Source organism: Cebus imitator, unplaced genomic scaffold, assembly GCF_001604975.1.
Source record: "Cebus imitator isolate Cc_AM_T3 unplaced genomic scaffold, Cebus_imitator-1.0 Scaffold72, whole genome shotgun sequence".
NCBI classification, from domain to species: Eukaryota; Metazoa; Chordata; class Mammalia; order Primates; family Cebidae; genus Cebus; species Cebus imitator.
This window is the reverse complement of record NW_016107387.1, coordinates 7,184,949-7,205,100: the sequence shown is the minus strand read 5'-3', so window position 1 is coordinate 7,205,100 and position 20,152 is coordinate 7,184,949. Positions and strand designations below refer to the sequence as shown.

The 20,152-nt window shown below is 50.4% G+C and overlaps 1 protein-coding gene across 2 annotated transcripts; it reads right to left on the bottom strand.

Moving 5' to 3' along the window:
- Positions 1 to 13,959: 13,959 nt before the first annotated feature.
- Positions 13,960 to 19,247, bottom strand: CLEC10A (C-type lectin domain containing 10A). 2 transcript variants are annotated; one of them, XM_017531719.2, is made up of 10 exons: positions 18,966 to 19,247; positions 17,378 to 17,477; positions 16,629 to 16,745; positions 16,053 to 16,148; positions 15,889 to 15,960; positions 15,566 to 15,637; positions 15,152 to 15,238; positions 14,903 to 15,057; positions 14,535 to 14,641; positions 13,960 to 14,395 (listed from the first exon to the last, which is right to left on the bottom strand). In XM_017531719.2, the coding sequence occupies exons 2-10, from the start codon at positions 17,442 to 17,444 to the stop codon at positions 14,227 to 14,229; spliced, it is 942 nt and encodes a 313-aa protein (XP_017387208.1). In that variant the 5' UTR covers positions 17,445 to 17,477; positions 18,966 to 19,247; the 3' UTR covers positions 13,960 to 14,226. The 2 variants fall into 2 exon arrangements, with proteins under 2 accessions (XP_017387208.1, XP_017387211.1); XM_017531722.2 differs by lacking the exon at positions 16,629 to 16,745 and having other exon boundaries at positions 18,966 to 19,246.
- Positions 19,248 to 20,152: the final 905 nt, after the last annotated feature.

Sequence of the window (20,152 nt, the reverse complement as noted above, 5' to 3'; positions counted from 1 at the left end):
CGAGACTCCAGCAATATAAATAGTTTTACATAAATTTGATTTTGTACATAAATTCGTTCATTGTTTTTAACAAACATTTGAGTGTGCCTCAGCAAAAAAAAAAAAAAAAAAAAAAAGGACTCTGGGGTCATAAACTACAGAAAATCTTTGGATTTAGGTAATACAGAGACTATTCATTATACAAGGGCATCTCACACAACCTGCTATGAGTTGAATTGTATCCTTCAAAAGACAGGTTGAAGTTCTAAGCCCCAGTATCTCAGAATGTGATCTTTTGGAAATAGGTCATTGCAGATGTAATAAATTAAGATGCAGTCATGTGGGAGTAGGTCATGCCCTTCATCCAATATGGCTGGTGTCCTTACAAGAAGAGAGGAGACACAGACACACAAGGCAAGAAAGCCATTGGCCAGGCGCAGTGGCTCATGTTTGTAATCCCAGCACTTTGGGAGGCTGAGATGGCCAAGATCACACCACTGTACTCCAGCCTGGCAACAGAGAGAGACTCTTCTCAAAAAAAAAAAAAAAAAATTAGCTGGGCATCGTTGTGGGTGCCTGTAATCCCAGCTACTTGGGAGGCTGAGGAAGGAGAATTGCTTGAACCCGGGAGGCAGAGGTTGCAGTGAGCCAAGATCACACTATTGCACTTTAGCCTGGGGGACAGAGCCACACTGCATCTAAAAATAAAATAAAATAAAATAAAATAAAAAGCACTGTTTTGCTCAGTCTGTGAGTCTACTGGTGTATCAGCTGTGCCTGATCAGTTGAGCTTCCTCCCAGTCCCTGTCCCACTTTCTGAGTATGCTTAATGTATGGAGCCTGCCACCAACCGAATGCCCCAATTTAACCTAATCCCACTGTAAGCATTCCAGCTTATCAGAGCTGTGACAACCTCCCCTTTCTGTCCCTTCCTGGTGGCTATAACCTGCCCCACATCATCCTCTCCCAACCAGGCTGGAACTGTTTGATTTTGTTTTTGCTGTGGGGGTGACCATTACAGCATGATCTTAACTCATTCATTTATTTGTTGGTTTTTAATTTAAATAATACGATTTATGCAGGTAAAAAATCCAAGCAGTGCAGAAAGACATTAAATGAAAGGCTTACAGTAGATAATATTTGGAGCAGCAAAGGAGGCCTCTGTCGCGCACAGCAAACCCCTGTGTAAGCATTATCCTGCCCAGTGCTCAGGCCTCAGTGACAGCTCTCCTTAGTCACAGCCCTAAACTGGGGGTGGATATGAACAATAGACGATATAGGTCAGCTGCATTTCTGAATGGATTTTCAAACTCCTAACAAAAGCAAACTTCTGAAAGCCAAGGTGATTCTAGATTGCAAGAGTCAGGCCACAGAGGAGAGAAAAGATTTTTTTTTTTTTTTTTTTTGAGCTGGAGTCTCACTCTGTTGCCCAGGCTGGAGTGCAGTGGTACAATCTCAGCTCATGGCAATCTTTGTCTCCTGGATTCAAGCGATTCTCCTGCCTCAGCCTCCCGAGTAGCTGGGATTACAGGCGCGCACCACCACGCCTGGCTGATTATTGTATTTTTAGTAGAGACAGGGTTTCACCATGTTGGTCAGGCTGGTCTCGAACTCCTGACCTTGTGATCTGCCCGCTTCAGCCTCCCAAAGTGTTGGGATTACAGGCATGAGCCACCGTGCCTGGCCTGAGAGAAGCTTTTTGAATTTCAAAGGTTTGACTTTCAACACCAACAGCCAAAGCTTCCATGATGCAGATCACAGGGCTGCATAAAGCCAAGTCCAGAGATGAGACAAGAACCCAATGCTAGCCCCGCTGCATTGCAGAACAAGATACAGTTCCGCTGGGGAAAGTGAGGGGAGAATCAGAAAGTGAGTCACTGGCGTGGTTCATCGTAAAAGGGGTCAGCGCTCTGACCACGGCTGGGGTGGAACTTCTGGGAACAAGGATGACTGACTGTGCATGGGGTTGGGGTTGAACAGAGCAGAGAGGGTTGTGTTTTGCTTCTCAGGTGAAGGGCAGGCAAAAGACGTCAGGGAGAGGCCCTTGCAGCAGCAGGCACCGCTGACAGAAGGCAGGGATGACAGCTGGTGTGTGGGCAAAGGGAGCTGAAGACAAACTCTGAATCTCCCATCACCCCAAAGAGCAGCAAGAGAGTTATCTAAAGATTTCTGCATCCTCAGAGGTTTGTGTAAGAGGTAAGGTTGAGCCAGTAGACACAGAGGCATGGTACATGGAGGATACAGGGTGACCTGTGTGACCAGGAGCCTGCAGAACAGAAAGGAGTATGGACACCTCAGGGGAGGAAGAGGGAGAAGGAGAAGCAGACACCTGTGAGGAGAAGGCCCCACTCCAAAGAGAGAGAGATCATCCCCAGGAAAATCAGGGAGAAGATGGAAGGGAGAGAATCCAGAATCGACCAAGGCCAAATCGGACAGAAAATCTAGCAGTGACGGGTGATTCAGTGTCAGCAAGGTGGTTGTCAGCTGTTAGCGATAACGCATGCACCAGAGCATTGCCAGGATCTGGCAGAGAGAACTCAGTAAAATTCCTGTGTGAGCCCTGGGACTGTGGAATACTATGTCTGCTCCTTGGGACCCTCCTTCCCTCCACCCACCTCCCAGCACCAGCAGCTGAGAGGACATCATCAGTGGAGGGGCAGCTGTGGTCCCTCCGTCCTGGGACTCTGTCCATGAGGTAGGACAGACATCTGGACTAGTCATAGCCAGGGGATGGGGGCACAGAGGAAGAAGCACAGAGTTACAGAGGGACTTAGAACCGCAGGAAGTTCCTTTTTCTACAGGGAATGGGGCAGCCTACCCTGAAAGAAGTAATTTTGTTTAGTTTTATTTGAGACAGCGTTTTGCTCTGTTGCCCAGGCTGGAGTGCAATGGCCCAGTCTTGGCTCACTGCAAGCTCCGCCTCCCAAGCTCAAGCAATCCTCCCACCTCAGCCTCCTGAGTAGCCGGGACTACAGGCATGAGCCACCACACCTGGCTAGTTTTCGCTTTTTTTTTTTTTTTTGAGACAAAGTCTCACTCTGTTGCCCAAGCTGGAGTTTAGTGGCGCGATCTCGGATCACTGCAACCTCTGCCTCCTGGGTTCAAGCACTTCTTCCTCAGCCTCCCAAGTAGCTGGGACTACAAGCACACACCACCATGCCTGGCTAATTTTTTCGTATTTTTTAGTAGAAATGGGGTTTCACTATGTTGACCAGTCTGGTCTTGAACTTCTGACCTCGTGATCCACCCACCTCTGCCTCTCAAAGTGCTGGAATTACAGGTGTAAGCCTCCATACCTGGCCGTAGCATTTGTATTTTTTGTAGAGATGGAGTTGCGCTGTGTTGGCAAGGCTGGTCTCAAACTCCTGAGCTCAAGCAATCCTCCCACCTCTACCTCCCAAGGTGTTGAAATTACAGGCATGAGCCACTGTGCCTAGCCATGAAAGAAGTAATGTTTAAACTGAGATCTGAAAGATGAAGAGATTTTTACCTTTTTAAACATTTAATTGTATTATTTATTTATTTTAAATAGAAATAGAGATGGGGTCTCACTATGTTGCCCAGGCTGGTCTCAAACTCTACTGATCTTTCCACCTCAGCTTCCCAAAGTGCTGGGATTACAGGCATAAGCCACCATGCTTGGCCCTTTTATTTTTTAAATTGGCAAATAATTACTATATATATTTATGAGGTACAGCGTGATGTTTTGATATATGTATAGTTAGGGGATGATTACATAAAGCTAATTAACATACCTATCACCTCAGATACATTTTTTTTTCTTTTTTCTTTTGAGACGGAGTTTCGCTCTTGTTACCCAGGCTGGAGTGCAACGGCACGATCTCGGCTCACCACAACCTCCGCCTCCTGGGTTCAGGCAATTCTCGTGCCTCAGCCTCCTGAGTAGCTGGGATTACAGGCACGCGCCACCATGCCCAGCTGATTTTTTGTATTTTTAGTAGAGACGGGGTTTCACCATGTTGACCAGGATGGTCTCGATCTCTTGACCTCGTGATCCACACACCTCGGCCTCCCAAAGTGCTGGGATTACAAGCGTGAGCCACCGCGCCCGGCCTCAGATACATTTTTTGATGTGTGAGGCAACTATTTATAATCTATTCTCTTAGCAGTTTTAAAATTTATATTCTGGCCAGCCGCGGTGGCTCACGCCTGTAATCCCAGCACTTTGGGAGGCCGAGGTGGGTGGATCACGTGAGTTTAGGAGTTCAAAACCAGCCTGGCCAACATGGCAAAACTCTGTCTCTACTAAACATACAAAAATTCGCTGGGTGCCTTGTTGGGTGCCTGCAATCTCAGCTACTAGGGAGGCTGAGGCAGGAAACTCACTTGAACCCAGGAGGTGGAGGTTGCAGTGAGCCAAGATCGCACCACTGCACTCCAGCCTGGGTGACAGAGCAAGGCTCAGTCTCAAAAAAAAAAAATTTACATTCCATTGTTACTAACTACAGTCACCAAGCCACACAATAGATCTGGAAAACTTAGTCTTCCTGTCTAACTGCAACTTTGTATCCTTTGACCTGTGTCTCCCCTCCTGCTCTGCTTGCCTCAGCCTCTGGTATCCACCATTCTACTCTCAATTTCTATGAATTGGACTTTTCTAGATTCCACATGTAAGTGAGATCAAGTATTTGTCTTTCTGTGCCTGGCTCAGCTGAAGGATGAGCAGATTCTAAACAACGGGAAGATCCGGACTACAAAGACGACCATGCAGGTCAACAGAGCAGCGTTCGGATGAGGGACAGAGTGGGGAAGTCGGACCGCAAAGGCAAAGCTGAGCAGAGTGTGAGTCACGGACGGCGGCGCACTCCCCTGAAGTGTGTCCCATCATCTGAGCCGTCCCCTCATTCCCAAGCTCCCGCATGTTCACTGAGGCTCATTCTGACATATACGCTGCCTTTGAAGGTCTGGACAAATATCTGAGACACATGGGTGGTTTTGACTTCTCTCCACCCAGATGTAGGTGCTCCTGGGCGGGTGTGGCGGGGGGAAGGTTCTCATCATCAGGGCCTCATCAGTGCTTCCTGGAGTGAATGGCAATCAGGTGAGGGTTCTCCAGCTGGTGGAGGCGAACAGCCAGTGTCCGAGTCAGTTAGAGCTCAAACTTCTCAGCCCAGAACAAACAGTGGTCAACATTTTTATACCAGTTTAGGGTCAGGGGGCAGTAAGCAGATTATTTCGGAAGTAGAAGGAGCAGGTTGGGGAAGGGGGAGTGCCTAACAAAAAAATTATATTTAAAGTTGTCTTTTTTACTGAGGATATGGGGTGAGCAGTTACACAGTTGCAGAACAGAATGTACAGGATGTACGGGGCCAGTGGGCCCTGTTCCTCAGAAAATTGGTTACAAAGACGCCAGGTGTCTCAGACCACAAGCTCTCAGAACAGAATGCCCTACATAGCTCAGATTGGACAAAATGGAGTTAGCAGGATTGTTTAAAATGTATTCATTATAGCCAAGCTGGGGTATTTCAAGCTGTCTCTGGGCTCCAGCCAGCTCCTGGGGCACCAGGTTCCCATGGAGCCTGATGGACAGAGGCCAGGATCCCATGGGGGAAGGCAACATGGTGGGATGAAGCCTGGGCTCTCAAGGGCAGCCATATTACAGGACAGGACATTGCACGTCAGCCACCAGCTGCAGGACCTGAGGGAACATGGTCATCCATCCTGGGGACAGACACAGATGGGCAATGGGGGACAGCAAAGGTCCCAGGAGGTCAGACACCCCTAATCCCTTCAACAGTGCCCTGCCCTGGCCCTAGCAGCTCTCAAACCCTCCACACACAACATCCAGGGTGGCCTGGGACCTGCTGAGTTCCTGCTCCTGCCCTTCCAGCTTGCTCCCCACACTGTACGACGGTGTCATTCATGTTGCAGGCTGGTGGGGACGGTGGCTCAGCACTCACAAGGCTGCTACCACCCCTGGCTTTGTCCTGAGAGCCCACGGGACACTTCCACCCACGCTCCTTGGGGTCTCTTACCTGTGTGCAGTCCCCAATCAGTTCCTGTACCTCAATTTCTAGAGCAGTCACCCTTTTCAGCAAGCTTCCACCTGGAAGATAAGGGAACTCAGTCCCCAAGAGTCGGTTGCCCCGACTCCCCACCCAGGCTCACTTCGAGCCAGGCTCACCCTGGGAATTCAGTGCCAGCACCTCCCCTACGTTGCTCGACATGAAAGGGCTGAAAATTTTTTCAGGGCCTGCAAGTCCATCTGACGTGGAGAACCTGATCAGCTGGAGAATGTATTTGGGATGATCACAGCTGAGATTCATCAGGTGGCCTCTGTGCCAGCACTGAGCAGGGCACTTCACACACAGTGCCTCCCTCAGTCCTCACAGTCACCCAGTGAGGCAGGCACTATCGTAGTCCTGATGTCATAGGGGATGAAACTAAGGCTCAGAGAGGTAAAGTGATTTGTCCATGTTATGTTGTACAACTAGTAAGAAGGCGCCGGGATTGCAACAGCTGGGGCTGCAACAACAACAAAAAAAAGGAGCCGGGATTCAACGCTCTGGTGTGTTTGACTACCAAACACCCAGTTGATCATCACAGCCCAACACTGCCTTCCTGTCTGTTCCACACTTGCCACATAACTGGCCCAAAGCTGCCCTCATCACTGTCCCCAAACACTCTGTCCTGATTGCCTATATTTGTCCATTCTTGAACTGCTATAAAGAAATACCTGAGACTTGGTAATTTATAAAGAGGTTTAATTGGCACGTGGTTCTATAGGCTGTACAGGAAGCATAATGGCATCTGCTTGGCTTCTGTGGAGGCCTCAGGAAACTCACAATCATGGCAGAAGGCAAAGGGAAGGTGAGGCATCTTACATGGCTGAAGCAGGAGAAAGAAAGTGGGGGGAGGTGCTGGCCGGGCACAGTGGCTCACACCTGTAATCCCAGCACTTTGGGAGACCGAGGCAGGTGGATCATGAGGTAGGTGGATCACGAGGTCAGGAGTTCGAGACCAGCCTGGCCAACATGGTGAAACCCTGTCTCTACTAAAGATACCAAAAGTTAGCCAGGCATGGTGGTGAGTGCCTGTAATCCCAGCTACTTGGGAGGCTGAAGCAGGTAAATTGCTTAAACCCAGGAGGCGGAGGTTGCAGCGAGCCGAGATTGCATCATTGTACTCCAGCCTGGGCGACAGGGGGAAACGCTACCAAAAAGAAGGAATGGGGGGGAGGGGAGGGGAGAGGGGAGGGGAGGGGCTACACACTTTTGAACAGCTCTCTGTCATCATGGCAGCACCAAGGGAAATGGTGTTAAACCATGAGAAACTGCCCTGGTGATCCAATCACCTCCCACTAGGCCCCACCTCCAACATTGGGAATTACAATTGAATATGAGATTTGGGTGGGGACTTAGATCCAAACCATATTATTACACCCCTGGCCCCTCCCAATCTCATGTTCTTCTCATATTTCAAAATACAAAGCATGCTTTCCCAACAGTCCTCCAAAGTCCTAACTCATTTCAATATTAACTCAAAAGTCCACAGTCCAAAGTCTCACCTGAGACAAGGCTAGTACCTTCCACCTATAAGCCTGCAAAAATAAAAAACAATTTAGTTATTCCCAAGATACAATGCAGGTATGTGTATTGGGTTAAATACTCCCATTCTAAAAGAGAGAAATCAGCCAAAATAAAGGTGCTACAGGATGCATGCAAATCTGAAACCCAGCGGGACAATCATTACATCTTAAAACTTCACAAGTAACCTCCTTTGACTCCATGCCTCACATCCAGGGCACACTGGTATGAGGGGTGGGCTCCCAAAGTCTTGGGAGGCTTTGCAGGGTTCAGCCTCTGCAACCACTCTCATGGGCTAGTGTTGAGTGCCTGAGGCTTTTCCAGGCATGGGGTGCAAGCTGCTGGATCTACCATTCTGGGGTCTGGAGGATGGTGGTCCTCTTCTGAAAACTCCACTAGGCAGTGACCCAGTGGAGGCTTTGTGTGGGGGTTTCAACCCCACATTTCCCCTCCCCACTGCCCTAGTAGAGGTTCTCCCTGAGGGCTCCACCCCTGCAGCAGGCTTCTACCTGAACATTCAAGCTTTTCCATATATCCTCTGAAATCTAGACAGAGACTCCCAAACCTCGACTCTTGTATTCAGTGTAACTGCAAGCTTAACACCATATGGAAGCCACTAAGACTTATCACTTGCACCCTCTGAAGCAGTACTCCAAGCTGTACCTGGGCCCCTTTTACTCACATGTGGAGCTGGATGCAGAGACCAGTGTCCCAAGGCTATGCAGGACAGCAGAGCCCTGGGTCTGGCCCAGGAAACCATTCTTCCCTCCTAGGCCTCTAGGCCTGTGATAGGAGGGGCTGCCACGAAAGTCTCTAAAATGCCTTCAAGGTTTTTTCCTCATTGTCCTCCCTATTAGCACTTGCCTTTCTTTCAGTTATGCAAATTTCTGTGACCTGCTTGAATTCCTTCCCTGAAAATGGGCTTTTCTTTTCTACCACATGGCAGAGCCACAAATTTTCCAAACTTTTATGCTCTGCTTCCCCTTTAAATGTAAGTGTTCGCTTTTGGTCATTTATTTGCTCATGTATATGAATTCATGCTGTTAGAAGCACCCAGGTCACAGCTTCAACACTTTGCTGCTTGGAATTTCTTCCACCAGATACCTTAAATCATCTCGCTCAAGTTCAAAGTTCCACAGATCCCTAGGGCAGCAGCACAATCCAACCAAGCCTTTTCCAAGGTGTAACAAAAGTGACCTTTTCTCCTGTTCCCAGTAAGTTTCTCATCTCCATCTGAGACCTCATCAGCCTGGACATCTCTGTCCATATCACTAGCAGCATTTGGGTCACAACCATTCAACAAGTCTCTAGAAAGTTCCAAACTTCCCCTCATCTTCCTGTCTTCTTCTGAGCCCTCCACACTTTTCCAACCTCTGTCCATTTCCAAGTTCCAAAGTCACTTCCACATTTTCAGGTAACTTTATGGCAAAGCCCCACATCTTGGTACCAATTTTCTTCATTAGTTTGTTCTCTCACTGCTATAAAGAAATACCTGAGACTGGGTAATTTATAGAGAGAAAGAGTTTTAATTGGTTCAGGGTTCTGCAGGCTATACAGCAAGGATGGTGGCATCTGTTTGGCTTCGAGAGAGACCTCAGGAAACTTACAATCATGGTGGATGGTAAAGGGGAGGTGAAGCATCTTTCACGTCTGAAGCAGGAGGAAAAGAGAGCAGGGAGGTGCTACACACTTTTAAACAACTAGATCTCGCAAGAACTCACTGCCATGACAGAAGAACCAAGGGGGATGCTACTAAACCATGAGAAACTGCTCCCATGATCCAGTCACCTCCCAGCAGGCCTCCAGTGTTGGGAATTGAAACTGAACATGAGGTTTGAGCAGGGATACAGATTCAAACCACATCACTATCCCACCACTGCTCCAACACTTTTGAAAGATTTTCTTCTTGTCTCAAGACTTTCTCTCTGACTATCCATCACTAACCCTGTACCTCACCATTACCACCCCACCACTGCACCCCATTATTTCTCTCTTCCCTGTCCACCCCTGTGACCCTCACTTTGGGATCTGACCACACAAATGACAACCAGCACCAGGAGGCCGAAGCCCAGGGACAGCAGGAGAAGGCAGGGCCCAGAGTGGAGTTACTGCAGGAAGGACGGGGGAGGAGGTGGCCATGCAACAGGAGGGGGTGTCAGGACGAGGAGGGCACAGGACATGACAGAGACGGAAAGAGGAGAGGGCCCAGGGGAGCTGTCTAGAGAGGAGGGCTGAGCATAGGGGATGCCAAGAAAGGGCAGGATGGGAAGGATTTCAGGGTAGGGGATGTCCAGGCCTTGGACCTAGGGTCCAGCACAAGTCCTCAGTCACACAGGCCCCTCACACCCCTGGGGACCACCAAACACGCATACATACACACACACACACACACACACACACACAGACACACAGACACACAGACACACACAGAGAGAGAGATGGGAGATGATGGTGGTATGTGAGGTTCCACGGTCAGAGCTGGGGGAAGGAACAAAATGACACAGAGACAGTTGGGGGCAGCCAGGCCCCTCATAGGCTCACACTCATCTGTGAAAGCAGGTTAAGTTATGGTCTCCCTTTTAAGACTTTCCTAAATATCCCATGTTTTTCCTCCTCCCTGTTCCTGTGCCACTGACGACCCTAACTCCCCTGAAGACTAGGACCACAGAGGCCAGCCCCTGAACCCTCAGAGAGGGGGATCACCACAGTCCATACTGGAGTCACAGAAATGACCAAAACCAGGAGCCCTGGAGCTACAGCAACAGAGGAGATACGAGAACTCCCTCATTGCAGATAGAAAGAGGCACTGTCTCAGAAAGAAGCTCCATCCTTAGACTACAGCTACCACACCTCCTGGATCTTCACACTTTAAAGGTCCCTCATGGGCCCTCCTCTGACTCCATCCCTTCCTGTGGGACTGGGAATCTCCAGGGCCACAGGTGGTGTGTTCACCCCAAGCCATACCTGCCCTTCTAGACCACCCTCTGGGCACCTGGGAGTCCAGATCATCCACCCAAGCAACTATGTACCTCTCTTCCCTGGGCCTGTACTCTGGGTGGCAGACCCTGCTGCTGCCGTGCACACCCGAGACCTAAGTAGTAAGCATGGGCAGGGGTTGGGGGGTGAATGGAGGGTGTGGGCCATACTGGAGGTGTCCCCATGTGTGCCCCAGGCTCCTCAAGGTGCAAGACTGAGCTGGGGGAGGGGAACAAAGGGGAGTGGGCTCAAGAGGAACTAGCTCAGGCCTCTGCAAACTTCGGGGAGTAGGCCTGTCTCGGGGATCTTCTGCTTGTCTTACCTTTTCTAAGATCATGTTCCTTCTCTCTCTGTAAGCACTTGAGGTCTTCACACCTCATTGACATCCTTGGCCCAAGTGATCTCTGCAGGTGTGAAAGCTGAGATGGAGGCAGAGAAAGGACTCCAAGGGGGAGTGCAAGATAAGGGCTGGAGGTAGGTGTGGAGCTGGTTTTGGGGTAGGCAATGAGGATCCAGTAGACATCGAGGCAGGCATTGGGACTAGGAGCAGGGCTGGGGCTGGGTTTGCAGGTGAGGCTGAAACAGAGATTATGACTATTGTATCTGGGGTGAGGATGGGGTTGACGTACTTGGGGCTAAAAATGAGATTGGGTGCCGAGGTAAGATTGTAGACAGGGCTTCTCTGGGGTTGGGTCTGAGTTTGGGGCTGAGACTGGAAACGTGGTGGGGCCGAGTGTGGGGGTGTAGTACAGCTAGGCTGGAGCTGCAATGGGGGCAGAGGTTGAATTTAGGGATGATATTAGAGCTGACGTTGGGACTGGAATTGGGGCTAGAACTGGGATTGTACTGGTTTGGGGCTGTCCAACCCAATCTGGAAGTCAGCAGAGAGATCGTTTCAATCTCCTCCAATGACTAATTCAATCTGTGATCTATCTTTCCAGTTATTTCCACCTGTAACACACAGTTGCCCTCCCTGTACTTTCCCTAATGTCCTCCCTGCCTCCCTAGTCCCGTTACCTGTATAAACTGGAGAATGTAATTGTTGGCTTTCTTAGGTAGCACAGTTACCAGCTTAGGAAGTTCTGGAGGGAACTCCCGTGTATTGGTCCTCCTGCTCTGCTCCTCTCTACCTTCTGTGGCCCTGGTAGAACTGTGATCTAACGCTCCTACTGGGTGGCTTCTCTTCCATGATCCAAAAAAGATCCATGGATCCTGAAAGATCCATGATCTTTCAGGCCCAGGAAAGAGAGGCACACAGCTGCTTGGGTGGATGATCTGGGTGGATGCTCCTTCCTTTTGTGCCTCCAGGCCTCAGAGTGGTGATGGCTCTGCTGTTCTTAGCCACAGGGACTCCACCAACTTTGTCGGCTTCCTCAATCCTGCTCACACTCTATTATTCAACTCTTTTCAATAAACCCTTTTGTGGCCAAGCACTGCAGCTCACACATGTAATCCCAGCAGTTTGGGAAGCCGAGGAAGGACAATTGCTTGAGCTCAGGAGATTGAAATCAGCCTGGGCAACATCGTGAGATCCTATCTCTACAAAAAAATAAACTTAGCCAGGCATGGGGGCACACACCTAGAATCCCAGCTACTTGGGAGGCTGAGGAGAGAGGATTGCTTAAGCCCAGGAGTTCAGCACTGCAGTGAGCTATGATCACACCACTGCATTCTAGCCTGGGTGACAGCAAGAACCTGTCTCTCTATATATATGCAGAGAGAGAGAGAGAGAAAGAGAAATAAATCCTTTTGTTTTGACACCTGTATCTTGGTGGAACTGATTTACAAAAAAACCCCTTTTAAATAAAATTATAAATGTTTACTATGGTACACAGAATAAACTCCATTTGGAAATGTATCAGGCTGCTCAAACTCAACATGTTCAAAGTAAAGCTTCTCATCTCCCCATCCCACCACAAAACCAGCTTCTCACACAGTCTTCCCCATCTTAATTAACTGGGACACCATACGTCTAGGTTTTCAAGCCCCAAACCTGGAATTATCCTTGACTCTCTCATTCTCTCAAGCCCCTCAACCAACCCGTCGGCAAATCCTGACAGCTAATTGAAACATTCCTATATGCCAGGGAGTTTTCTGGGTACAGTAAAACAGCAATGAATGGGTCCTGCCCTCGCTTAACTTAATAAGCTGATTCTTTTTTTTTTTTTTTTTTGGAGATGGAGTCTTGCTGTTGCCCAGGCTGGAGTACAGTGGCGCCATCTTGGCTCACTGCAACCTCCGCCTCCTGGGTTCAAGCAATTCTCCCACCTCAGCCTCCTGAGTAGCTGGGATTACAGGAGCCTGCCAACACAACTGGCTGACCTTTTTTTTTTTTTCAGTAGAGACGGAGTTTCACCATGTTGGTCAGGCTGGTCTCAAACACCTGACCTCAGGTGATCTGCCCACCTCAGCCTCCCAAAGTGCTGGAATTACAGGCGTGAGCCACCATGCCCAACCTATAAGCTGGATCTTAATAGCCGGGATGCTTCCCCTGTTATGCTGGATTGATTGAAAAATAAAAGTCTCTACCCTTCTCTATATTCATTCTCTCCACAGTATGACTTTGTAGTTTCCCCCACCAAAAGGTGGAATCTATTTCTCTGATCCTTGAATCTGGGCAGCCTTGTAATCTGCTTTTGCCAAGAGGATGCAGCAGAAATGATGCTTCAGTTCCAAGCAAGACTCTTTCAGTTTCTCTCTTGGACCCCTACCCAACCATTCTGTGAACAAGGTCAGGCTAGGCTAATGTGGCCCAATCATCCCCACTGTCCCAGCCCAGAGCCAGCCAAATGTCAGACATGGAAGCAAGCAAGGCTACCCTAGACCAGCCAACCCCAAGCCAACCCTCCAGCTGACCACAGATGCATGAACAAGCCCAGGCAAGATGACCCAAACCTGGCCAGACCAGACCTATAGCCTCTTGAGCTATAATCAATGCTTATTGTATAAGCCCTGAGCTTTGGAGTGGTTTGTTACACACCAGTTGCTAACCAATACACCTGGGGATCTTTTCTTCATCTCCCAATAAATCTGCTTTGGATCTTCAGAGAAATTAAACAATGACTTTTCCTAATCATCCTAAGTTTATGCCATCATTAAGTGACAGAAAAGATTTGAACTGAAATCTATATGAGAAGAAAATGCTGTTTTCACAATAACATAGGACTTTCAAAGGCTTCACCTGGCTTCTCCACTCTGCCATTTTTAGATTGCCAAAAATCAAGCAACGCAAAATACATAAGTTGTCACGACAGTATATACTGTATTATTTCATTTACTTAAAGTTCTAGAAGCTCTAGAAGAGGCAAGGCCAATAAATAGTGAAAGAAAGCAGACCAGCTGTTGCCTGGGAACAGGGAGGAGGTTAGACTGCACAGCGGCGTGAGGGGACTGGGAGGGTGATGGCAATGTTCTCTGTTGCCACTGGAGTGGTAGTCACCTAGGCATGCATATTTGCCAAAGTCATCTCTACTCTTTGAAAGAGTGCATTTTTATTATGTAAAAATTATACCTTAAGGAAGTTGACTTTCAAAAGTTGAAAAACAAAAGCTTAGGAACTCTATATCATCTCTGTAAAATTAAGGAGAAAAAAATGCAAAATGTTGGCAGCGCTTCCAATCTTCCAGGGCTTATTGCTCTCCCAGAGCGGTTTTGTGGAGAGGTCCTGGGAAGAATCCTCCTCCCACCACCATTTCCATGGCCGGGTAGTCCAGCAAACGGCAGCTCAGTCACTATCCTGACTCGCCTGGGTCAGGCCAGCCTCGCAGACCCAGTGGTAGGACCTCTGGCACACGTCGTCATTCCACCCACCATCTGGGTGGAAGTGGGCACAGTCCTCGCCTCCGCCCAGCCCGTGTCCCTGCCAGTCATCTGGCTGGCCTGGCTTCCAGTTCCTGAGGGGAGAGGACAACAGCAAACTAGGAAGGGTAGATGGAGTAAAATTCAGTTCAGGGGGGGAGAAGATGCCAGTCAGATTCCCTGGGGGGCAGTGCTGACGGAGGACATTGGCATGGAAAGCCGGGGTGTACTCACTGGAAGCCGGATGCATAGTCAGTTCCATCCACCCACTTCCAGACTCCTTCGGGGTCACTGAGGCCCATCCAGGTGTATGCAGAACCCAGATGTGCCTGGACAAAACTCTGAGGTGACAGAAGGGCAGTGGTGATTTCCTATCCCAGCCAATTCCTTGAGCTAGGGATTCTAAACTTTTGCTCTTCCTTAAATCAACGGAGGAGTTTGAGGAGTTTCTCCCTATGCTCAGGCCTATTAAATCTGAGGGTGTGGCACAGATGACAGTCATTCTGGAATCATCAATCCAGATGATTCCAATGTGCTGCCAAGATTAAGCACCATTTCCCTACATGTGACGTGTCTTAGGTACTGAGTACCAGAAGCCTCACCTGCTCCTCCCTGGAGTTAATGACAACCAGGTGTGCACTCTCCAGCTGACAGTACCTCTCAGCCTCGGGCCAGGTCTTCCCGGAGCGAGAGAACCAGTAGCAGCTGCCTTGGTGCTCAACCCAGTTGATGGGACAGCAGGTCCTCTCGGTGGAGCCTGAGTGGGGCGAAATAGGGTGGAGAGGCTGAGGCGCTGCCCAGTGGGCTGTGGGCAGAAAAGCAGGGTCCAGCCCTCCCCACACCTTCCTCACCGTTGTTTTTGAGAATAGCCACCTGGCAGGTCAGTTTGTTCAGGGCTTGCACCAGCTGCTGGACTCGCAGGAGCATTTCAGAATGAACTGGGACACGGACAGATGGGCAGTGGGGACAGCGGCCCAGGTGTGCCTTCTGCTTATTTTGTTCCTGGAGCTCAGATGCCCTGGCGCAGGGCCAGGCCTAGGAACGTTCCTTCCCGCCCCCACCCATCCCCCACATCATGCCCAGGTGCAGCCATCAAATCTGCTCTGGATCCCTCTGCTCCTGTTTCTCCAGCCTGTTCTCCGGAGAAAGATGCCTTTCAAGCTACTGGCTGAAGGGGAGGGCAGTTCGGCACCAGCAGTCTGCTGCCACCCCCACGTGTGTCTGAGAGCCCAGCCTCCCACAGCCACACTCGGAGGGTCTCTTACCTGTCTGCAGTTCCTGCTTGTGACCCTCCACTTCAGCTTTCAGAGATGCTATCATTTCTTGCAAGCTGCTCCCTGGAAGACATGTAGACTCAGCTTAGGGGTCAGCTTCCTCCTCCCCGGCCCGGCCCCGCCCCAGCCCAGAGCCCCATCCAAGCCAGGCTCACCCTGGGAAGTCAGTGCCTGTATCTCAGCCACAGTGTTGGAGGTGAAGTTGCTAAAATCTGTTCTCAGTCACCAGGTCCCTCTGAAATTTGAATCTGCTGCCACCCCCACCTGTGTCTGAGAGCCAGGCCCCCCACACCCATACTCGGAGGGTCTCTCACGTGTCTGCAGTTCCTGCTTGTGACCCTCCACTTCAGCTTTCAGAGATGCTATTGTTTCTCGCAGGCTGCTCCCTGGAGGACACGGAGACTTGGCTTAGGGGTCAGCTTCCTCCTCCCCGGCCCCGCCCCGCCCCAGCCCAGAGCCCCGTCCAAGCCAGGCTCACCCTGGGAAGTCAGTGCCTGTATCTCAGCCACAGTGTTGGAAGTGAAGTTGCTAAAATCTGTTCTCAGAGTCACCAGGTCCCTCTGAAATTTGGAATCTAGACAGGCGGATGGGAAGGTCAGAGCTGGGCTTCATCGGGTCCTCTGTGCCAGCACCGAGCAGGGCCTTCCAAATCATTGCCTCGTTGGGTCCTCGCAGCAATCCCGTGGGGCCGGCACTGTTATTGTCCAGTATTGCAGATGATGAAACTAAGCCTCTGAGTGGTGAAGTAATTTGAGTACATAACCCAACTAATGAGTGACAGAGCCAGCAGCCATCTGATTATGGGTCCATCAACTCTCCATCAGTGCCCCCACCACTGTTCCCATCCATCACTCCATCAGGGCTTCAATGGCCCTGTGATGACCCCCATGACTGTTGGTGGCATTGCCATCACCATGGCCCACTGTCATCTCCACAGCTGCCCCCAGGACTGTGCCCTGCCTTGCTCCTACTGTGGGCCTCACCACTGCCCCGCCACTGCCCTGCTGTAGCACCCCATTATTCTCTCTTCCTTGTCCACCCCTGTGACCCTCACTTTGAGATCCAACCACACAGATGATGACCAGCAGCAGGAGGCCGAGGCCCAGGGCCAACAGGAGGAGCCAGGGCCCAGAGCGGAGACGCTGCAGGAGGGACTGGGAGGGAGGCAGCCCTGTAAGAAGAAAGGTGTCAGGATGAGGAGGGGACAGACAGGAGGAGGAGAGGGCCCAGGGGGCTGTCTAGCGAGGAGGGCTGGGCACAGGGCATGCCAGGGGAGGACCGGACGAGGTGGATTTCAGGGCAGGGGATGCCCAGGCCTTGGACCTCAGGGCCTAGCACAAGTCCTCAGTCACACCGGCCCCTCCCACCCCTGGGGACCCACGTCCACACACAGAGATGGGGGACGATAGCAATATGAGGGGTCCCATGGTCGGAGCTGGGGGTGGAGGCAGGAGGACACAGGGAGAGCTGGGGGCAGCCAGGCCCTTCACAGGCTCAGGCTCACCTACCTGCTGGACAGTCAGGTTCACAATGAGTCTCCTCCAAACCCAACCACTTATCTTCCCCTCTACCAATGGGCAGCTCTCGTCCCCACCCCGCGGAGCATGAGAAGCCGGGTCCACTGTGATCCCCCCTGTCCCAGTCTTTCTGAGGACCTCGCATCCTCTTCACACTAAGCCCATCAGAGGCTGGAGCCTGGGTCTCAGCATGGGGACCCACGTGGTGGAGAGACAGAAATGACAGGAGAAATCCTTCTAGACATATAAAGAGGGCATTTTAGGAGAGTTTCCCCTTTCCTCTTACCATTTCTAAACCCCTGGACTTTCTCCTCACTCTCCAAGTGCTGCAGGTTTTCATAATTCATTGTCATGCTTGGGTCAACACGGCTCTGAGGCTGTCACAGCTGAAATGGAGGCAGGGCCAGTGGCCAGGCTGGGGCGGAGCCGGGGCATAGGAGGTTGGTACTAGGTTGGAGCCGAGGCCAGGGCTGAAGTTGAGTTGGGAGAAGAGGCTCAGGTTGAGAAGGAGCCCAAGGTTAAGGCTAAGATGGAAATGGGCCTGGATTTGCAGCCAAGTTAGAAGTGGGGTCGAGTTGAGTTTGGTAGTGAAACTGGAGGGTAAAGTGAGAGCTAAATGTATTGCCAGTAATCGGGCAGGACTTGAGGTCGTGTCTCATGCTAGGACGGGGGTCAGTATCCATGCTGGAGCCACAGATGAAACTGGGGTTAACTTTGGGGCTGAATTTGGAAATAGAATACAGTTGAGGTTTTGGCTTTGGGCTGGCATTAAGATTCAAGTTGAACCTGGGGTTAAAGTAGGAGCTTGGTGGTGGCGGTGAGCGGGGGGCAGGTGTAGTGGCTCACTCCTGTAATCCCAGCACTTTGGGAGGCCAACACAGGCAGCTCACTTCAGGTCAGGAGTTTGAGACCAGCCTGGCCAACATGGTGAAACCCCATCTCTACTAAAAATACAAAAATTAGCTGGTTGTGGTGGTGCAAGCCTTTAATCCCAGCTCCTCGGGAGGCTGAGGCAGGAGAATCACTTGAACCCAAGAGGCAGAGCTTGCAGTAAACTGAGATCGTGTCACTGCACTCCAACCTGGGTGACAGAGTGAGACTCAAAAAACAGTAGGAGCTGGGGTTAGAATTGGGGTTAGGGCATGGCTGGGCTGGGGCGGAGGGTCAGGCTGGAAGTGGGCCAGCCATGAGGCTGAGTTTGAGTCTTAGTTTATTTATTTATTTTTTTTTAAATTTTTTTCTTTCTTTTTTGAGAAGGAGTTTCGCTCTTGTTACCCAGGCTGGAGTGCAATGGCACCATCTCAGCTCACCGCAACCTCTGCCTCCTGGGTTCAATCAATTCTCCTGCCTCAGCCTCCTGAATAGCTGGGACTACAGGCGTGCACCACCATGCCCAGCTAATTTTTGTATTTTTAGTAGAGACGGGGTTTCACCATGTTGACCAGGATGGTCTCGATCTCTTGACCTTGTGATCCACCCGCCTCGGCCTCCCAAAGTGCTGGGATTATAGGCGTGAGCCACCGCGCCCGGCCTTTATTTTTATTTTTTTGAGATGGAGTTTCACTCTTGTCGCCCAGGCTGGAGTGCAGTGGCACAGTCTTGACTCACTGCAACCTCTGCCTCCTGGGTTCAGGCGATTCTCCTGCCTCAGCCTCCCAGAGTCTTAATTTATAACAGGTGATTGTGGCTGTCATAACCCAATCTAGAATCCAGTGAAGGGAATAGAGTCTTAAATCTCCATGTAGTAATTAAATCCCACACTGCCCCCTTTATTCATTTTCATTTAGTCCCGCCCAAGACCCAAAGTCCCCCTCTCCCTGCTTCCTCTGACATTCCCTGCCCCCTGGGTCTCAGCAGCCCCGCAGCACCATTACCTGTGGGGGGTCTGGAGGCCGTGATTCCCACGTTGGTTGTGCAGCAAGGACCAGAGCTGGGACGTCACTCAGAGCGGGAAGCACTGAGCCCTGGAGAGCTGGGGTAGGGGTGACTGGAGTCCTGCTGGTCTTGTGTCTGAAATCCCGGGAGCCTTATAATCTGGGACATCCCATTTCCTCAACATTTCCTCCAGTAAATGAGAGTGTACTGGAATTGGAACACACAGCAGTCGTGTGTGGGTGGGGAGAGTTGGGTTTGAGGCCAGCTCTGCTCTCCTCCTCCAGGACAGGCCATTTCCTTTCCTCGTTTTTGGAGTGCCTCTAACTTCCTCATTTTTACCATCTGGGGGCAGGGCTGGATCAAAGGCAGTCAGAGGTCCAAGCTGCTGTTTCTCCTCTACCCACACTTCCTTTCACTTCCTGCCTTTAAATTTCCCAGAATTCTTGGGTCTCCATCATCGCACCCCTGGTCCTAGAGAAGCCCATTCTGTGCTCTTGCTCAATCCTGGCCTGAGTCCCTAGCATCAGCATCCTCTGGGTCCCAGTCATTAAGCTGCCGAGCTCTGGCCTCACTCCACTCTGGAAGGAGGGAAGGGGGTGACAGAGAATAGAACTTCTTGGCCAGAACAGGAAGGGAGAAGCCAAGGAAAAGAGCAAACTTTTATTGAGTATCTAACCTGTGATGGCATTATGCCAGACACTTACCTTACATAACCATTCCCTGCAAGCATCTGGGGAGGCATTTCGGATGACGGACTAAGGCTCAGGGCCGGAGATCACACACAGCTTGTAAGAGAGAAAGTCTGGCACCCCCGTCTGGCTCTCAGTACCTGCTCTGTCTTCATGAACAGGATTCCATTTCATCCCATGACCCCTGCCAAGCCCCTAAGGGACTTGCCCCGAATCCATGTGCACATCCCTTTCAGTAGGAAGGAACCTGAGTATCTTACAAGGTGGAGGAGAAGAAATACATTTTAGGTTATATTTTCTATGTACATGGGATTGTGTTCTGCTATGTGCTTTTTTAGGAGTTAACAATCTATCAGGAACATTTCTCCACATCAGTTTACAAAATGTACTTGATCTACCTGCACCCATTTCATCATAGTCACCATAATTTATTTATTTAGCACTTCTCTATTGACAGAAATCGGAAATTTAGGTTGTTTCCTTTTTTTTTTTTTTTT

What these genes read in the sequence shown, in the direction of transcription:
- CLEC10A (XM_017531719.2), bottom strand. Translation starts at nt 17,444, where the DNA reads ATGACAATGAATTATGAAAACCTGCAGCACTTGGAGAGTGAGGAGAAA. An exon ending in CAAGCAGGAACTGCAGACAC is followed by an intron (nt 15,638 to 15,888) that starts GTGAGAGACCCT and finishes CATGTCTTCCAG; the next exon opens with GGAGCAGCTTGCAAGAAATG. An exon ending in CAAGCAGGAACTGCAGACAG is followed by an intron (nt 15,239 to 15,565) that starts GTAAGAGACCCT and finishes TCCGTGTCCCAG; the next exon opens with TTCATTCTGAAATGCTCCTG.